This window comes from Lepidochelys kempii, chromosome 6 (assembly GCF_965140285.1).
Source record: "Lepidochelys kempii isolate rLepKem1 chromosome 6, rLepKem1.hap1, whole genome shotgun sequence".
In the NCBI taxonomy this organism is placed as follows: Eukaryota; Metazoa; Chordata; order Testudines; family Cheloniidae; genus Lepidochelys; species Lepidochelys kempii.
In genome coordinates, this window is record NC_136385.1 from 10,211,856 (window position 1) to 10,230,663 (window position 18,808).

The 18,808-nt window shown below is 50.9% G+C and overlaps 2 protein-coding genes across 2 annotated transcripts; both read right to left on the minus strand.

Moving 5' to 3' along the window:
* Window positions 1-483: 483 nt before the first annotated feature.
* On the minus strand, window positions 484-3,491 carry TMEM265 (transmembrane protein 265). The gene is made up of 3 exons (XM_073350499.2): window positions 3,068-3,491; window positions 1,831-2,087; window positions 484-1,417 (listed from the first exon to the last, which is right to left on the minus strand). Exons 2-3 carry the CDS (start codon window positions 2,044-2,046, stop codon window positions 1,259-1,261), a joined length of 375 nt encoding a protein of 124 aa, XP_073206600.1. The 5' UTR covers window positions 2,047-2,087; window positions 3,068-3,491; the 3' UTR covers window positions 484-1,258.
* A 5,957-nt stretch (window positions 3,492-9,448) lies between these two features.
* On the minus strand, window positions 9,449-18,051 carry LOC140913660 (uncharacterized). Its single transcript, XM_073350432.2, has 2 exons — window positions 17,921-18,051; window positions 9,449-16,852 (listed from the first exon to the last, which is right to left on the minus strand). The coding sequence occupies exon 2, from the start codon at window positions 16,804-16,806 to the stop codon at window positions 14,899-14,901; it is 1,908 nt and encodes a 635-aa protein (XP_073206533.2). The 5' UTR covers window positions 16,807-16,852; window positions 17,921-18,051; the 3' UTR covers window positions 9,449-14,898.
* Between the last annotated feature and the right edge of the window lie 757 nt (window positions 18,052-18,808).

Consider the following 18,808-nt stretch of genomic DNA (forward strand, 5'->3'; position numbering starts at 1 on the left):
TGTATCCAATCCGCAAATGAACTCCAATCCAGCAGTCTCCCGCCGGAGCCCGGTCCTGAAGCCTTTCTGTTGTAATATCGCAACTTTCATGTCTGTAATCGCGTGACCAGAGAGACTGAAGTGCCCTCCGACCAGTTTATGAATGTTATAATTCTTGACATCTGATTTGTGTCCATTTATTCTTTTACGTAAAGACTGTCCAGTTTGACCAATGCACATGGCAGAGGGGCATTGCTTGCACATGATGGCATATATCACATTGGTAGATGTGCAGGTGAATGAGCCTCTGATAGTGTGGCTGATGTGATTAGGCCCTGTGATGGTGTCCCCTGAATAGATATGTGGGCACAGTTGGCAACGGGCTTTGTTGCAAGGATAGGTTCCTGGGTTACTGTTTTTGTTGTGTGGTGTGTGGTTGCTGGTGAGTATTTGCTTCAGGTTGGGGGGCTGTCTGTAGGCAAGGACTGGCCTGTCTCCCAAGATCTGTGAGAGTGATGGGTTGTAGATCCTTGATAATGCGTTGGAGAGGTTTTAGTTGGGGGCTGAAGGTGACGGCTAGTGGCGTTCTGTTATTTTCTTTGTTAGGCCTGTCCTGTAGTAGGTGACTTCTGGGAACTCTTCTGGCTCTATCAATCTGTTTCTTAGTCTTCTGGCATTTCATTCCAACATCTATTAAAAATAAACATTTGCAGGCCTGCGATCTCCTCCGCCAACTTCGTTGGGACTTTGGGGGACGATTTACCTGGGCCTGTGATGTGAACATGTTTAGTAGACGTTGTTTAACATCCTCCTCGGTCACTAATGGGCCGGAAAGTAGTTCACCATCCTCATGGGATGCGAGTTCATCATCCTGCTTCTCTCCAAATACAAAGCCCTAATATTTATGGAACACTTCTGCCTTCTGTACATCCTTATTAACAGCTTTACCATCTCCGTCTAGGAACGGAATCGGTCTGGTCCTTAGCCCTACCAGCCATGGATTTTTCCTTGATGTTTTTAGGTTCCCTTATTGCCATCTCTGCTGGGAATAGACAGTCACGGATGATCCTGTATCACATCCCACCTCGGTCTCTCTCAAGTCTCAGTCCCAAGCCACAGAGAAGCCAGAGCTGCTCCAGAACTGGCAGGGCTGGGGAGATTCCAGGCCAGTTGTGGTGAGATGCAGCCAGGGCAACTCCCATCCTGCAGTCCCAGGAGAGGAAAATCAGATCTGGGAATCCCCCTGATCCCCCAGAGCCAATGGGGATGTGGCAGGAGATCATTCAGCCTTGGCAATCAGGTAGGAGATGAGTCCCATGAGCAGCGGCACCAGGATGAGCAGAGACACCCAGACCCCGATGCTGAGAAGGGAGAACCGGAAGGACTTCCGGGCCCAGAGATCTGCGTCGGGAGAGTTTGTCTTCCGCTTCTCGTTGGCCTGGGGAGAAAAGGGAGAGTCACAAGAAGCACAGCCCTGTCATCCTCCCTCTCTGCTATATCCCAGCCGCCGGTAGTCCCCAGCACCGAGACACGACCCCGTACCCCCTCTATATCCCAGTCCCCGGTAGCTCCTGGCACCAAGACATGGCCACGTACCCCCCGCTATATCCCAGCTCCTGGTAGCCCCCCATGCCAAGACATGGCCCCGACCCCCTGCTACATCCCAGTCCCCAGTAACCCCTGGCACCGAGACATGGCCCCATGCCCCCACCACCCTATCCCAGCTCTTGGGAACTTCCAGCACCAAGACATGGCCCCAGCCCCCCCTCGCCCTATTATATCCCAGCCCCAAGAACCGTCCAGCACTGAGACATGTCCCCATCCTCCCTGCTGTATCCCAGCCCCCCTCACCTTGACAGCATAGATTAGGGCCAGCACTCCCAGGCAGGAGCAGCAGCAGACAATGCTGCCTATGGCCAGGCGGCGGAGGGCATGGGGACGTGGGGTCCAGGCAGACGGCTCAGGCTGTGAGGGCCCCTCCTGGATCATCACCACAGTCTCTGCCTCATCCCCTGCGGGTTTCCCAGCGCAGCCGTTCCCCACACCGAGGGCCATCTCCTCCCCCATGAGGCACCGAGGGCTCCCCCAGCATGGGGCCGCAGGGGCACCTACAGGACAGAAACACAGATAGCCACATGCCACAGCCCTGCCCTGCCCTGCTGCAGCTGCTGTAGCCCCAGGCATGGCTAAGCTCCCCCTCGGGGAGGGGAATCGGGGTGCCCAACCAGCTCAGGGATAGGGTGTTGAGCCCAGAGTTATTAGGGAGCACCCGCCCTCCCCGCACCAGCTCCCTTAAGGCTGGGTCCCCTCTGAGCCGGGTCTCCTCATCCTTTGCGGGCTTCCCCTTTCGGGCTGTGTCTGTGCTTGGGATTACCTGCGTCCTCCCTGGTTTCCATTGCCCTGAGTCACTGCCCGCAGGGGATTACCTGGCTGCCCAGGGGAGGGGGGGTGACACCGGGGAAGGGAGGGTGGCACCGAATGCCAGGACACAGCCCATTCCTGAGCTTCCAGGGACAGCAGCTGCCTCAGCCAGCAATGCCCCATCCCCCAGTGCCCCCCAAGAGGGGAAGGGCCCCATGTCCCACCCCCCCCGCCCCCTGAGCCAGCCAGTCCCCCCCAGTCTCTGGTTCAGAATCGTTCCTTCTTTCTGTCAGCTCTTTTCAAAGGCGCTTTAAAGGTGGCTTTGAGCCAGAGCAAACAACAGCCCCTGGGCTTCACAATCACATTGGTAACGTTCCCTCCGGTCCTCTCCAAACCCCGCTGGGTCCTGACAGCGACTCTCAGGCCACACCTAACAGCCCTGGCTGGAAAATCATCCACCACTGCCCCGGGGGGGGGGCGGGGGCCTCTAGCCGAGAGCAGGGTGCTAAGGGGAGTAAAGATCCCCTCGTGCCAGGGCAGCTGTGAGTCTGGTCTGCCCTAGGGAAGGGCAGGGAGTAGACTGCGGGGAGACAGGCTGGATGGGCTCTGATTGGGAGTTGTCTCCATCTCTGCTGGGGAAACGGACTCTTGGGGAGGGGGCTGTGCGGACGAGGAAGGGGTGGGGTGGAAGAGAAGAGCCCCCCACCCCCATGGGGAATTGTCTCACCTGGTAGCAGGGTTCTGGCCTGGGATCCCAGCTCCACCCGTCGCCGTCTGCCTGTTTGTCTGCACACCTGTGAGTTCCCAGTCCAGGTTTGGCAGTGCGTCTTTAGGGCTGGGCCCAGCCTCTCAGCATGAGCTCATTGACTCTGACTCAAAGCTGGCCGGCTGCCTCGTCAAACGCCCCCACCCACCTTGCCAGGTCCCTGCGTGGATAGTCAGGCTGGGCTAGTGGCTTGAGCGTTGACATCCCCCTGCCTCTGGGGCGTGTGAGGGGGGAGGGCTGGTCGGTGGGCTAGGAGCTAGTTTCTGGGGCAGGGGGAGCCGTCTGATCAGCTATGGCTGCCTCCTTCCATTAGCTTGGGAGTTTTGCTCTCTCCATGCCTGGCAGCCCCCTCCCCATGGGCAGCAGCAGGACAGGTGAGTCTCTGTGTGTGTCCCTCTGCCTCTGAGCATGTGTCTGTCCAGCAGCCCCAAGGCCGAGCAACCGTGTCACGAGCCACCGCTCCCTCTCCAGGAGGGGCTGAATCAGAAAGCACTTGGGGCCCAGTGCTGAGGACAATCCACCCTGGGACTGCCCGAGCCAGCTGGGAAACTGGTCTTCACTCATTCCTGTGGCATGCCCCGGGGCTCCTGTGTGACAGCCCCACGCCCTCATATGGCATAGCTGGGGGTGTGTCACTTCCCCATGCCCTTATATGGCACCTCCAAGTGTCATGTTCCCAGTGCTAACGCAATTCAAAGGCCTGCAGAGAGTACGTTTTAAACGTGTACTCGCTGAGGATTAAAGTTTGGAGGGATAAAATTAAAACGACATGTGTGCCTGGGGAAATGAGTTGACACAAATTATGTTTCAGAGCTTGTATGAAGCTGTAAGAATACTTTGTATGACATTAGCGAAATGCGGCTGAACAAAGACGACGTTCAACATTCCACACGCCGTTCTGATTATTTTATCTAGCACTCTGGCGGGGTCATCAGCCTCTGGCGCTTTGTCCACCAGCTCTGGTCTTTGAGCTGAGCGATTCTGTGTGAAACAGAGGCACTGTAGTGTGCATGCAACGTGGTAATATTTTAAACACTCTCCGTGCACAAATTAACACAAGTATCTTTGATTTTATGGTTCACGTCATCAAAAACATAAGAGTTGCCATACTAGGTCACAGACCATGGTCCGTCTGGCTCAGAATCCTGTCTCTGACAGTGGCCCATGCCAGAGCTTGAGTGTGCACAGTACAGGGCAAATATGGAGTGATCCACCCCATCTTCCACTCCTGGCTTCTGGTAGTCAGAGGTTTAGGATAACCTTGAGCATGGGGTTCCATCTCTGACCATCTTGGCTAATGCCATTGATGGATCTGTCCTCCATGATTTTATCCACTTCTTTTTAAAAGCCTGCTATAGTGGGGTCATCACCATGGCTGCTCTGGCCAGGGGCATCTACAACACAACCTGGGCAGTCCTCAAATTGCTTCTCTCTCAGAAAGTTATTGGCCTCCCCCAAGGAGGAATTTCTATTTGGGGCAAAGTAGATTAGGGACCATAGTTGAAAGGGCAAAGACATTTGCACACTTAGCTCTGCATTATTTTTCTCATACATATTGATAAGTTAGAGTTTGTCCAGAACAAGAGACACGTGGCCCCATGTCCTCCCAAGTGTGCAGTAGGTCTATGGGCATCTAGGCCTACACAAAGTACCCCTCAGGCACTCAACTCCTACCATTGGTGCACATGGCAACCAATTGATCACTGTCCCCTTTGTAACAGCCTTTAACATCTTTGAAGACTGTTACCAGGTCCCCCCTGAGTCTTTTTATCTCAAGACTGTAGCATGGGGCACAGGTCACTTGCTGGAGGATTCTCTGCACCTTGAAGTCTTTAAACCATGATTTGAGGACTTCAATAGCTCAGACATAGGTGAGGGGTTTATTGCAGGAGTGGGTGGGTGAGATTCTGTGGCCTGCACTGTGCAGGAGGTCAGACTAGATGATCAAAATGGTCCCTTCTGACCTTAATATCTATGAGTCTAAGACTAAAAACGACCGTGTTTTTAGCCCTTCCTCATAGGTCAGGTTTGCTAAACCTTTTATCAATTTTGGTGCTGTCCTCTGGCCTCTCTCCAATTTCTCCACCTCTTTCCTAAAATGGGGTGTCCACATCTGGACACAATGCTCCAGCTGAGACCTCACCAGTACTGAGTAGAGTGGGACAATTACCTCCCGTGTCTTACATACAATGCCCTGTTAAAACACCACAGAACGCTATTAGCCTTTTTCACAACTGCATCATATTGTTGACTCATATTGAATTTGTGATCCACTATAGCCCCAGATTCTTTTTTGCAATACTATCATTTAGCCAGTTATTCCCCATTTTGTATTTGTGCCTTTGATTTTTCCTCCCTAGGTGTAATATTTTGCACTTGTCTTTATTGAATTTCATCTTGTCAAATTCAGACCAATTCCTTAATTTGTCATGGTCATTCTGAATTCTAATCCTGTCCTCCAAAGTGCTTGCGACCACTCCCAACATGGTGTCAGCAACAAATTTTATAAGCATACTCTCCACTCCATTATCCAAGTTATTAATGAAAATACTGAATAGTACTAGACCCAGGATGGACCCCTGCAGCACTCCACTAGATACGCCCTCCCACTTTGACAGCGAATCATTGAGAACTACTCTTCCAACCAGTTTTGCACCCACCTTATAGCAATTTCCTCTAGACCACATTACTCTAGTTTGCTTATGAGAATGTCATGTGAGACTGTGTCAAAAGCCTTATAACATATCTATTGCTTCTCCCCTAACAGGGCTACTGGCCTAGTGGTTAAAGAAGGAAATTAGGTTGATTTGGCATGATTTATTCTTATACCCACTTTCACTTCAGCAGTGCCTCTTAATTCCTCCCCAGTCTCTCTGCATTAGGCCTTTTGTTATCATAACACCTGTTTTCAGTAATGGCTCAGCTCTCTCATCGACTGACTTGTATGATTTAATGCTGTTGAGTATCTAGAGTTACAGCTTGCATAAAAGTAAAATGTAAAGTGTTATATATTTATATCAGTAAGAACAGAAAAAATCATTCTTTCGGGCCCCTTGATTGTGATGATAAAAACAAAGAAAGGCATTGTTGCTTTCCAGATACTGCTACAAAATATAGTCCATCATGTACTCCCTCCTATGCTTTTGTTAAGGGTATTTAAATCTTTCTTTACAATTGACAAGCCTAGTAAGAGACCTATGTCCCATCTTTGTCAACTGCCTTTGTTTCATGTTCTCTGTGTATATAAATCTCCCCACTGTATTTTCCACTTGACCAGAAAGGAGACCAGAAAGGAAAAGTTTATAGAGGTGTTCCAGTCTGCTAGAGACCAGATCTTGAAGGGACTTCGCATTGTATAATGGACTGTTAAAACAAGTGTCAGGTGCATCAAAGCAGACGGAGAGTCTCTGTATAAATTATAAACTTTAAATTGAACATTTCAGCTGTTAGCAGCATTGATGGAGGAACTGCAACTTGAGCAAGCAGAACTGCAAAAATTGTCCAAGGGCTGCAAAGGGCCCATAGAAAGCAACTTGTAGAGGTAAATTGCTGACCGACGCAAACAAGTCAATGCTCAAGATATGTCCCAAGATGATTGTACCAACAGTCATGGCCTAACTTTTACACAAGCTGGTGTGATAAGATGTGCTGCACAACAAGACTAGAAAGTTCCAGTCCCAGCTGCAAAATCTCAAAAGCTGATGTTTCATTCCCTGATTGGATGGTGAGAAAGGATGACACTTTTCAAATCTTCACCATCTGCTTGGTCCACACCAGCACTTCCAAGAAAAGGAATCCATCCTGTCTCCTTCAGCACACAGCTTCCTGAAGGCTGACGACACCCGGAAGGGAGAAGACAGAGATCCTGAGTTGATGCCCTAGGAGTGCTCCTGGTGACATGAAGTACCTGTCTCAGATAGGCACTTTTAACTGTCTCTATTTTCCGGCAATTCAGGTTGCTTGCTAATACACTGGGAAAAGACTGTGGTTGTGTGTGTCCTTTGCTCCACCTGTTACTGCAATGTCAACTCTTACTGTAAATAATAAAAGCACTGAAAGCTGACAAGTGAGCAAAGATCTGGTAAGTAACACACAGACTCTCTCTGGGGTGATGACCTAAGTCAATCAACTGACCACTTCCTGAAACTGCGTTCCTAATTAGTAAGGAAGCGTACATGCTTGTGTATGAGTTTTAAAGAGTGTCACAGAATGTGTACTTGTTTTGTAGCAAATTCCAATCAAGATTGTTGTACAGTACCTTGGACACTGAACAAATTACTGTTGTTAACTAAGATGGCATAACACTGTATGCACGTCTACCATAGTTCATGTTCCATACTGCTGTCCCAGTTCAGGGCAAGCATAGCTGTATCTGCCCTCCGTGGTTCAGGTTACCTCAGGCTTCCAGCACTGCAACTGTTGCCTTTATTGAATAGAGACATGGGTCCCTCTCCCTTCTGACCAGGGTATTTCCAGGATGGACAGTTCCCTGCCTTTGCTCCCAGCACAGACAGGCTGCCCAAACAGACCGGCTTGCTTCCTCTTCAGAGACTAACAGAGTGATTGCCAGCAATACAAGTTGCCATACCAAGTTTTCTAAGCAAGCCGACTTTATTTTTAAAGGTACAAAGCAGGACAGAGAACTATTAAAACCAACAAAAGAACTGGCACGTGTACTAATAAGTTTACCAGATTTCAACCCAACTCTCACATGGGCTGTGGCAAGACCCCTCTTTCAACCCTCACTCCTGGGGGCTTCCTTGTGATCACCAGTTCAGCGGAGCTTTAGTCACAACAAGCACACAGACTTAAGAGGCCTCGTAGGCCAAGTCCTTCCAATCTTCCCCTGTGGATTGGGGCCCTCCAGGGAGCAAGGGTCCAGTCCGTTTGCTGGATCAGGAAGAAAGCCCCAGCTCCACCTTAGCTGTTGTCTGGGGGGCTCTGGAGAATCCAGTTCAAACTAGTCTATGCATATCTCCACAGGAGGGGGAGAAAGAGTTTGAAGGCTGATAATGCAGGAAGTTCGTTAGCACCCTACTCAGAAGGTACGTACAATGCTGCAGGAACAGACATAGCTGCATTTTTAATACCATGTACCCCAAAGGCATTAACCCTAATTCAATAAGGTTTAATTTAACTCCGTAAAGCTTCTCTTAATTCCATATGGTTTGTTCAGGACATTATGGAATATTGTCAGTGTGTCACACCTGCTGGTCAAGTGCTAGGCACATACAGATAGAAAATGAGACCAAGCGGGCAGGCTTCTTGATCTGCACTAAGTCTGCCCAATGATTCATTAGAACCTAGGAATTCATCTTAGCTACTTAGAACCGTTAGAGCCTGGGGCTAATCTCACTCCTTGGGAAACAGGTAACCAGGGTTGATTACTATGCCTCCGTGGGTGAACTGGCATATAAGTAATTGGCAGATCATCTTCTACTCTAGCTTTGGGTGGTTTTTCCTCGGGTGTGATAGCAGCACTGAAGTTGCTGACGCAAACAAGCATAAGCGAGACCCTGATTTGAGTGACAGAGTAAAAGCGTTTTCAAGGGTGGTTGTGTGATTTGATTCTGAAAACCTACATGGTTATATTGACCGTGCTAGTTTATGGACCCACATAGTCCAACACTCTTCTCGTCTTCTTATGTCCTAAACTCGTAGTTGTTGCTAAGGATATTTAATCCTATTCAACTCCTATGACCTTTTCTTTAGTTAAGTAATCAACATGAGAAGAACCCTAAGAAAGGTGAGATGGGTACTCAGATAAGCAGTTGCTTAACCAAGGTTTATTTTATACCCTGTATTTCTTACAAGTGCCACCCATTTCTTGCTGGGTTGAGCCCAATGACTTCAGTTAGATCAAATCATTTCAGCCTTGGTGTGAGACACAGGAAGAGAACAGGGGGGACCGAACTGCCACCCTGAGGATGTGGCAATGGGAGGGAATTGATGAGGTGAGAGATGCCTGCTGGGGTCATCTGGGTAAGCACCCCTGCAGAGGAAGGAGGTCAGAGGAGATGGGCATTGCCTTGAAGGAATGGAAGAACAGAAGCACACAACTCACTGCAGAGGATGTGCTGGTAGTTTTTCCCTCTTTATTTTTTAAAAACACTTGATTCATAGCATTATTCTGAAGAGAGTTTACGTCAGCCCTCTGTACACGTTCTCAACATGCTTCAGGGGGAAAGACAGCTCCGGGGGAACACCTCCCCGCCAGCTCCTGATCTCCCAGCTCCCCAACCACATACTCCCTGCCCCCTCCCAGAGAACGGCTGCTGCCCCCAGTCCTGCCGCGGAGAGGGGAAATGCTGCGTTCCCTTATACAAAACACTGAGGAGTCAATTTAAATTACCGATCAATGGCACATCCGCTAACCATGCTCAGTCAGTTTATTAAGCAAAGATAGATCAGCACAATACAGAAAAGCAAAGGTTAGCACTGTACCAGCTGGGGATACAGGCTCGCAGCAGTCTTCAATCTGTTCCAAAATCATGAGCTTAGCTGACATTTATATCCTGCATTTTCAATAGGCAGAACACCCTCCGCTCCCCCACCCACCCCCATCTCACAGTAGCATCAAAGACCTAATTTCCCTATTCTTATCTACTTTCCCCACCTGTTTTTCAAGGTCTACAGACATCTTCACCCAAGACACCTGCACCAATCACTCCTATCACTTTATACCCTGTATTTTGTACACTAATTGTTATTTGGCAAGCCTTAACAGAACATACATCTTGCTTGACAGTTCCTACACTTACAAATACCACAGGTTATATACAGCTCACTCCGTAGCCTTTGATTAATTTAGAGCGCACAAGTCACTGATCACGGTACTCATGCAGCTACGTAAAATGTATCATACCAACTGACATTGGTGGGTCTCACACAGATCTGAAGACTTTAACATCCAACTGAAAAGGAAACAGCAAAATGTTTCCCTGCCTTGCACATGCTCCCAACCTTATGGAGACCACCGGAAGCATCACAGGTGAAGACGGAAGAAATAGTAAGTGGAGAAACACCATAAGTAGACATGATTCCACTATCCTGTCATCCTGGTGTATGGAGTTGGTCTGACCAGCTTTTAACTCATTTTCCAAACACCCCACCAGATTATTTGAGACCGTAAGCAAGCCATTCCTAGCAAAGAAAAAATAAATTTTTAAATATGGACCTTTCAAAATCAGCTCAGGGGTCACAAGTCAACAACTGTAAGCTTAGCATGAACACAAAGCATGCTAGGAGTCTGCTTCATAGTTACACAACTTAGCAAAAGTGCGAAAATACAAAACCGTCAGAAACATGATATTGGCTAATAGCCCCTCCCCACTCAGATTTATAGCAACAGGGTGACTCCCTGGGGGGAAAAAAATCACCTAGCTGATGTGAAGGCATTTAACTGAAGTTTAGGCTGTTTTAGCAAAACACATGACAAAACAAAACTGACACACGCAAAATCAATATAATTAAAGCCTTAAGAGTAATCTCTGTCCAAGCATTAGACGTAAGTATTTCTAAGTCACCATCATGCCTGTGATTATACAGAGCCTTTTCTGCTTTGTGCATGACATTGTTAATCTGATTAAGATGCGTATCTCTTCAGTCTAATGATATTTTTACATTTGAGGTTAGTGGATCAACGTATAGGTTGAACAACTGGTATTATTTTTCAACTTCATCCTGGTGACGGGGTTCACTTTGGATAATGGATTCACTGATGCCTGTTCCAACCTACACGTTATGGTTCGACTTGCAACACTGTGGGTCAAACAGAAAGTTGGACTGAAGCGAAGTCTCCATAGGTCAAAAAAATTTTTAACTGGTTACTATGCAATCCCATCTCTCCAGAGCCTAGGTCGCCCTAACTGCTGGTTGTCACCAGTGGACGAGTCTTGCAGGACAAGGTGCTACAGCCTCTTGTTCATCTGTCTCGTTGAGCCGTGTCAGGCTGGCATGGCCACAGACAGTAGTTATGATGGCAGGCTACATGTGGTGGGCTCCAGGTTTGCACTGCTGAATGAAATACCAGTAGCTGTGGTACATCCAGACACACGTTGCGGAGGTCTTCTTCCAGGTAATCAAGTGACCGGACAAATGCCAATTTATTAAACATGTCAGCGCTAAGATTCGGACAACGGAAGCCAAGACTGTTTAGATCAACAAGTACCTCTGGTATGATGAGGTGTCACTGACCCCAAATTACAAATTGTGCTCAAGAGAATCTGTTTGCAGGATTTGAGACATTGCTGGTTTACAAGAGCCTTTGAGATACACTGATGGAAAGACCATTTAGCTAATTTTTTGTCAGTGACAAAAATCAGGAAATTTATCCATTTCATCATCACTTGACAAACTGGTTATGGCAGTTAACACAACTATCATAAATTGTGCAAATAATCTTCTTACCTACGCCATGTTCCTTTTCTTTTCTGTAATTAATTCATTAATCTTGGTGTCTGGCTAAACAGTTTAGCAATGTCATGCTTATTATACACACACACTATACCTTTCCTCAGTAGTTAGGCCATTAATGGCATATTATAGGTTTAGAAACTGTTTCCACTGCCTGGTACTTGAACTAGTTAATGTGTCTTTTGATATTTTCTGAATCTCCCGTTTGAAAAAAGACATCCCTGATCTAAATAATCCTAAAACTGAACGAACAATTCCATCAAAACTTCAGAGTTGCCTATTTTGAAAGATACCAGACTATGTAATAGTTTCTGGAGCAGCTCCCAGATTTTGCACTTGTCCCTGATAAAATGCTATTAAGTCTAATAACAAAGATGCCTACAGCAACAATACATTTGTTGTTACACAGTGGACAAATTCAGCAATATTCCATTGAGAAAGATTTAAAACAACAGATATATGCATAAACTACACATTATTAAGCAAAGCACGAGGGACTGAAATAGCAGTTAGACCAGTAAGCGAGCACAGTCCAACCTTAGGGCACTGTAACATCTCTATAGCTAATTGCATACTCAGTTGTTCTTACAGAGTAGGTGGAAGTGTAATTGGCTCATCTGTCACCTGTAGGTTTATCTTTTCCCTTCCAATGCCTGGGGGTTTCTTCACTATGCACTGATATACCTTGGTGTCTTTGGTCTGGGTGACGCACTTCTAAAACATCTGAAGTTGGTTAGCATGCTAAACTTTATCCACATTTCTCTTATTCCCAGTAACCCGATTACACATAAATGAGTTTAATTTACCCACAGTTCAATGGAGAGACAGCCATTTATTATACAAATTATGCTTCAATAAGCATAATAGAAGCATGACCTGGTCTCCTACTTTCCAGTCATTTTCCTTTATCTGTCAAAATACACTTTTGCTTTTCACTTTGATATTCCCCATTCGTTAACTATGTACACATGTGCTTGTTTAAGGTAGTCTTTGAAAGTTTTGCACAAAACATCCATTTTTATTCCCTCAATCTCATGCATCATTAGTTTTTCATAGATGTTTTGAAAGTCTCATTTCTCCATGCGTCATTACCTCAAACAAAATGCAATTTCTTGCACTAGCAAAGCAGCCCCGAATGCCATGTCAAGTAATGGAATGAGACTGTCCTGGTCTCTTCCCTTTAGAGAGAAACTTTCTCACCATCAGTTTGACGATTCTGTTCATCCTTTCCACCTGTCCTGAGCGCAGTATGGACTGTGGAACTTTTGTTTTGTCCCTAACACCAAAAGACAATTCTGGAAGATTTTTTCCTGTAAAGTTAGGTCCTCGATCTGATTTCAATTTTGCCAGTAGGGCCCAATAGGAGAATAGCTAGACTACCAACACACGAGCCATTGCTGAAGAAAAAAAATATTTATTTCCTTTTTAACTTGCAGGTAGCAGTCCCACAAAATTAATCTGCAAAGTAGACCACGGCCCTAAATTTTTATGAGCTTTAAGGGGAGCACTGTTCTTATTACTTTAAGATCATTTTGCACACAGATTAAGCAATTGTCACAGCATTATTTCACATTATTTCTTCTCTCTGGCTACAAACCTACTCTTGCCAATCTTTGCCTGGTTTTATCAGTCCCTTGCTATCCTCCTGAGGGAACGTCATGGACCAAATAAATCAAATTTTCAAATTAGTGCCCCATTCCCTTTTTACATAAGAAAGCAACTCTCCGTGGTTCTCTATTTTGGTTTGTAAGATTTTAAGAGTTAGTCCTATGACAACTCCTTCCTTAGCCTGATCCTGTTTTATTGCTTCTGACAATATGGCAAACCACCTCTGCTGAGCCTACAAAACAGGCAGTCTCCGCAAGACTGATTGCTAGAACAGAAATGCTCACAATTTTATGGAAAGAGCCCATCACTTCCTTGTCACCCCTTGATCACTTGGTGTAGCAAGAGTTAGTGATAAGATTTGCATAATGAAACAGAGCCGTACAGCTTTCTTCATTAGCATACTGGTGAATATCTCCGCCCGTCTTGCAGCACACTGGGGTCTGATTCCCGACAAGGAGGCTGTACTTCAAGGTTTAGGAATTGACCAGTGACTTTGGTAAGAACAGAGTACCTTTATAAACAAATCACGTAATGAAATGAGAAGGGCGAGGTGGGGGACACAAAAATAAAATGACGAAGAAAGCAAGTACCAAAAAAAAAAAAAGAAAAAAAAAATATAGGAGGACAGCGTAGAATACGGGAGGAAAAGCAATTTATAAGAGATGGGAGGGGAGAGTCTATGGCCAGGGCAGGAGGTCAGACTAGATGGATCACAATGCTCTCTTCTGGCTTGGGAATCTAGGAAACCTTTAGAACCTAGGGGTTACAGTGGACAAGAAGCTGGATATGAGTCAACAGTGTGCCCTTGTTGCCAAGAAGGCAAATGGCATTTTGGGATTTATAAGTAGGGGCACTGCCAACAGATTGAGGGACGTGATCGTTCCCCTCTATTCGACATTGGTGAGGCCTCATCTGGAGTACCGTGTCCAGTTTTGGGCCCCACACTACAAGAAGGATGTGGAAAAATTGGAAAACATCCAGTGGAGGGCAACAAAAATGATTAGGGGACTGGAACACATGACTTATGAGGAGAGGCTGAGGGAACTGGGATTGTTTAGTCTACAGAAGAGAAGAATGAGGGGGGATTTGATAGCTGCTTTCAACTACCTGAAAGGTGGTTCCAAAGAGGATGGATCTAGACTGTTCTCAGTGGTAGCAGATGACAGAATGAGGAGAAATGGTCTCAAGTTGCAGTGGGGAAGGTTTAGGTTGGATATTAGGAAAAACTTTTTCACTAGGAAGGTGGTGAAACACTGGAATGCGTTACCTAGGGAGGTGGTGGAATCTCCTTCCTTAGAAGTTTTTAAGATCAGGCTTGACAAAGCCCTGGCTAGGATGATTTAGTTGGGGATTAATCCTGGCTTTGAGCAGGGGGTTGGACTAGATGACCTCCTGAGGTCCCTTCCAACCCTGATATTCTATGAAAGGGAGAGGATGAAGCGAGGGAAGCAATGTAGGAAAGGAGAGAGGGAAGATCAGGGGTAGGTTTATTAGAAAAGTTGGAATTTGGTGAGGGCATTGCATAGCCATGCAGAATTGGAAAGCGAAAGCAAGGGTATGAGAAAACCAGTGAAGCGTTCCAAAGCACAGGCAACAGCACCAAGTTCAGCACCCTGAGTTGAGTGAGGCATGAATGAGGAGAGAAAGGAGCAGACCATAAACACCGAAGCCTTTGAGTTAAACCATCTTCATCAGACAGTGGTGTGGGAATTTGAAGATTTAAAGGCTGCTCTTTTTAATTTTTAGACCTGTTCCTTTCTTCTCCTTTTCTACATTCTGAGTGAGCCACTGATGGGCCCCGTTTTGCTGTTGCTAACTGCTGCTGTGCTGCGGGTGGAGCGGGCTGGGGGGTGTTCAGGGGCACTGCTTTCCCCCAACGAGTTGCCATCTGGCTCCACTTCAGGGGTGGTGTTCTGGGGTGGGAGCAGGGCCGAGGTCTCACCGCCCAAGTCTGGCTTTTCTTTCTGCCAGAGCGGGGCCATCCCATCCTCACTATCCAACGAGCTCTCACTGCCGGCCAGGACAGGCTCCTCCTTCCTCCACCGCCTCCTCCTCTTGCGGCCAGGCAGAGGTGGCTCGTTCTCAGCAGAGGTGTCACGGTCTGAGGCTGACCCGGAGCACAGGACTGCCACCTCCACGCGGGGCAAGGCTGGGCTCTTGGAGGGCCGGCCCCGCTTGCGCTTGGAGGGTGATTCAGCACTGGGGGCAGCCGGGGCCCAGGGCACCTTGGGGGGCCGGCCCCGTCGGCGCTTCTCCAGAGGCTGCTCACTGCTTACTGTCTTGCTCCTGGATGAGACTGGCTCAGGGGCACTGGATCCTGGCTTCTGGGCATGCGGCTTTGGGGTGCTGGGTGAGGGCTGTGCTTCCGCCTCCCCTGGCAGTTCTGAGGTCCTGCTCCTTGGTGAGGAGAGCTCAGGCATCTTGGTCTCCAGCTTCATGACATGGGATGTGGGGACACCGGGTGGTGGCTGTACATCCCCCTTGTTGATTTCTGGAGACTTCTTTTTGGAGGGCTGGTGCCACTCATGGGGCAAATCAGTATGGGGGATGACCAGGGCACCGTGCACCTTGGGAGGTCGGCCCTGCTTGCGCTTCTCAAGGCGGGAGTTGCTATCACTGCTGTCTGTCTCGCTCCCGGGTGAGAATAATTCAGGGGCCTTGGTCTCCAGCTTCCTGATGTGGGACTTAAGAGTGCCGGATGGCAACTGCTCCAAAGACTTGATCTTGGGAGGCCGGCCCCGCTTGCGGGGCAACTCAGTGCTGGGGATGACTGGGGAACACTGTGCCTTGGGAGGACGACCCCGCTTGCGGGGTGACTCAGCACTGGGGGTGACCAGGGAACATTGTGCCTTGGGAGGCCGTCCCCGCTTGCGGGGTGACTCAGCACTGGGGGCGACTGGGGAACACTGTGCCTTCTGAGGCCGGCTCCGCCCACGGGGCGACTCAGTGTTGGGGATGACTGAGGAACACTGTGCCTTGGGAGGACGGCCCCGCTTGTGAGGCAACTCAATGCTGGGGGGGACCACTACCAGGGAACTTTGTGCCTTGGGAGGCCGGCCCCGCTTCCGGGGCGACTCGGCCCTGGGGGCGACTGGGGAACACCATGGCTTGGGAGGCCAGCCCTGCTTGCGGGGTGACTCAGCACTGGAAGCGACTGGGGAACACTGTGCCTTGGGAGGCCGGCCCCGCCCACGTGGAGACTCAGCACTGGGGGCGACTGGGACACGGTGCGCCTTGGGAGGCCGGCCCCGCCTGCGCTTCTCAAGGGAAGAGTCATTCTCACAGATCTTCTTGCTCCTGGGTGAAGAGGGCTCAGGCGCCTTGGTCTCTGGCTTCCTGGCATGGGACTTGGGGGTGCCAGCTGGGGGCTGCACCTTCCCCTGGCTTGGCTGCTGCACAGACTTGTTCTTGGGGGGCCGGCCCCGTTTAGGCTTGAGGGGCACTGGGGAAAGGCTGAGGGCCATCTCTGGCTCAGAAGCTTCATCATCACTCTCCACCTCGACCCTGTGGCTGGCAGGCTGGCTTCGGTGCTGCAGCAGCTCCTCGCCGCTGGAGGACAGCGCCAGCTCCGAGATGTTGCTGGCCCAGCTGCTGCCGCTGTCGTTGTCTTTCTGGTCCAACTCCCTCCTGCCACCCAAGTCCGGCAGTTTGTCCTCAAGCCCCATGTCCTGGGTCATGCTTGTCAGTTTCTCCCGGGGCTAGGCTCACAGACCTGCGGGCCAGCTGGGGGAGGGGAGAGACAAACAGCAAGTGGAGAGAGGGCAGCGACTCACCTCTATCTGCACTTCCCCCACCCCCAACCAAGCATTAGAGCCCCACCCCCAGGTCCCCCTCCCCTTCCCGAACCACCCCCTCCCTGCAGCCAGACAATCCATCTCCATCTCCCCCCTCAGCCAACCATCTCCCCAGATACCACCCAGCTCCCCCTCCTCCAGCCCCCCCACCCAACCAACCCACCCTCCCCCCAGCTCCCCCTCCTCCTCCAGCCCCCCCATCCAACCAACCCACCCACCCTCCCCCCAGCTCCCCCTCCTCCTCCAGCCCCCCCATCCAACCAACCCACCCACCCTCCCCCCAGCTCCCCCTCCTCCTCCAGCCCCCCCATCCAACCAACCCACCCACCCTCCCCCCAGCTCCCCCTCCTCCTCCAGCCCCCCCATCCAACCAACCCACCCACCCTCCCCCCAGCTCCCTCTCCTCCTCCAGCCCCCCCATCCAACCAACCCACCCACCCTCCCCCTCCAGCCCCCCCATCCAACCAACCCACCCACCCTCCCCCTCCAGCCCCCCCATCCGACCAACCCACCCACCCTCCCCCCAGCTCCCCCTCCTCCTCCAGCCCCCCCATCCAACCAACCCACCCACCCTCCCCCCAGCTCCCCCTCATCCTCCAGCCCCCCCACCCAACCAACCCACCCTCCCCCCAGCTCCCCCACCCAACCAACCCACCCTCCCCCCAGCTCCCCCTCCTCCAGCCCCCCATCCAGCCAACCCACCCACCCTCCCCCCAGCTCCCCCTCCTCCAGCCCCCCATCCAGCCAACCCACCCACCCTCCCCCCAGCTCCCCCTCCTCCAGCCCCCCATCCAACCAACCCCCCCACCCTCCCCCCAGCTCCCCCTCCTCCAGCCCCCCCACCCACCCACCCAACCCTCCCCCCAGCTCCCCCTCCTCCAGCCCCCCATCCAACCCACCCGCCCTCCCCACAGCTCCCCCTCCTCCAGCCCCCGCACCCACCCACCCTCCCCCTTCTCCAGACCCCCCCACGCCAGAGCCCCCACGCGCTCAGCACCTCGGTTTCGGGCCGCGCGGTTTGGATGGGGCCGCGCGCCGTGCCCACTTCCGGAGAGGAGCCTGACCACCCACGCGCCAAGAAGGCAGGACAATCAACGGGCACTGGCAGGGAACAAATGAGGGGCGGACCCGGGAGAATTGAGCGGCAGCCAGATTGACCAATCGAGCTCCGGGGCTCGGCCTCGGCGGGTGAGCAGCGGGGAGCGTGGCCAAACAGAAGGGGAGGGCGGGGTTTGAAGCTGAGAGACGGCTCAGATAGCCAATCAGCAATGGGAATGCTGCGCAGCGCTATGATTGACGAACCAATCAGCCAATCAGACGGGGAGGAGGAACGGTTTTCCCAAGCAGCCAACCAATCAGAAACCGAGCAGGGGGGCGGGCCGGCCAATAGGGGAAAAGAAGGCGCTCTTAAATGGATAGCTTCCTGGGTTAACGTGGGGTCAGCCAGGTGACCTCTGACCCCAGAAGCAGGGTTAGGGGCCCTCACGCCAAGGGGGTTGCGGCTGCAGCATGGTCACGTGACCTGACCGGCGCCCCGGGCTGTCACATGGCAAACACTGACCTCTCGGTGCCCCCGGGTCACGTGAGGCCCCGGTGACCCCGGTGACCCTCAGCGGCCGGGGCCGGGGCGCTGCCCTGGGCCCATCCTGTCCCTGGCCAGGCCCAGGTTGGCCGGGGCCAGAGGGGCCCATCAGGCCCCGGAGCCCCTCAGCGCACAGGGGGGAATCTCTCCCCCGGGACGAACACACACAGCCTGGGGCGGGGGGTTAGGGTGACCAGGTGCCCGCTTTGCGGCTGGACCAACCTGGCGGCTCCGGGCCGACTGGGCCATTAAAAGCCCGCGCGGGGGTGCTGCGGCTATAAGGCCGGCCAGTCCCTACCTGTC

Bases quoted from the DNA above. Each gene is read 5' to 3' on its own strand.
- LOC140913660 (XM_073350432.2), bottom strand. From the start codon at position 16,806: ATGACCCAGGACATGGGGCTTGAGGACAAACTGCCGGACTTGGGTGGC.
- TMEM265 (XM_073350499.2), bottom strand. From the start codon at position 2,046: ATGGGGGAGGAGATGGCCCTCGGTGTGGGGAACGGCTGCGCTGGGAAA. The intron at 1,418-1,830 runs GTGAGGGGGGCT...TTTTCTCCCCAG, and splicing joins CCCTAATCTATGCTGTCAAG to GCCAACGAGAAGCGGAAGAC.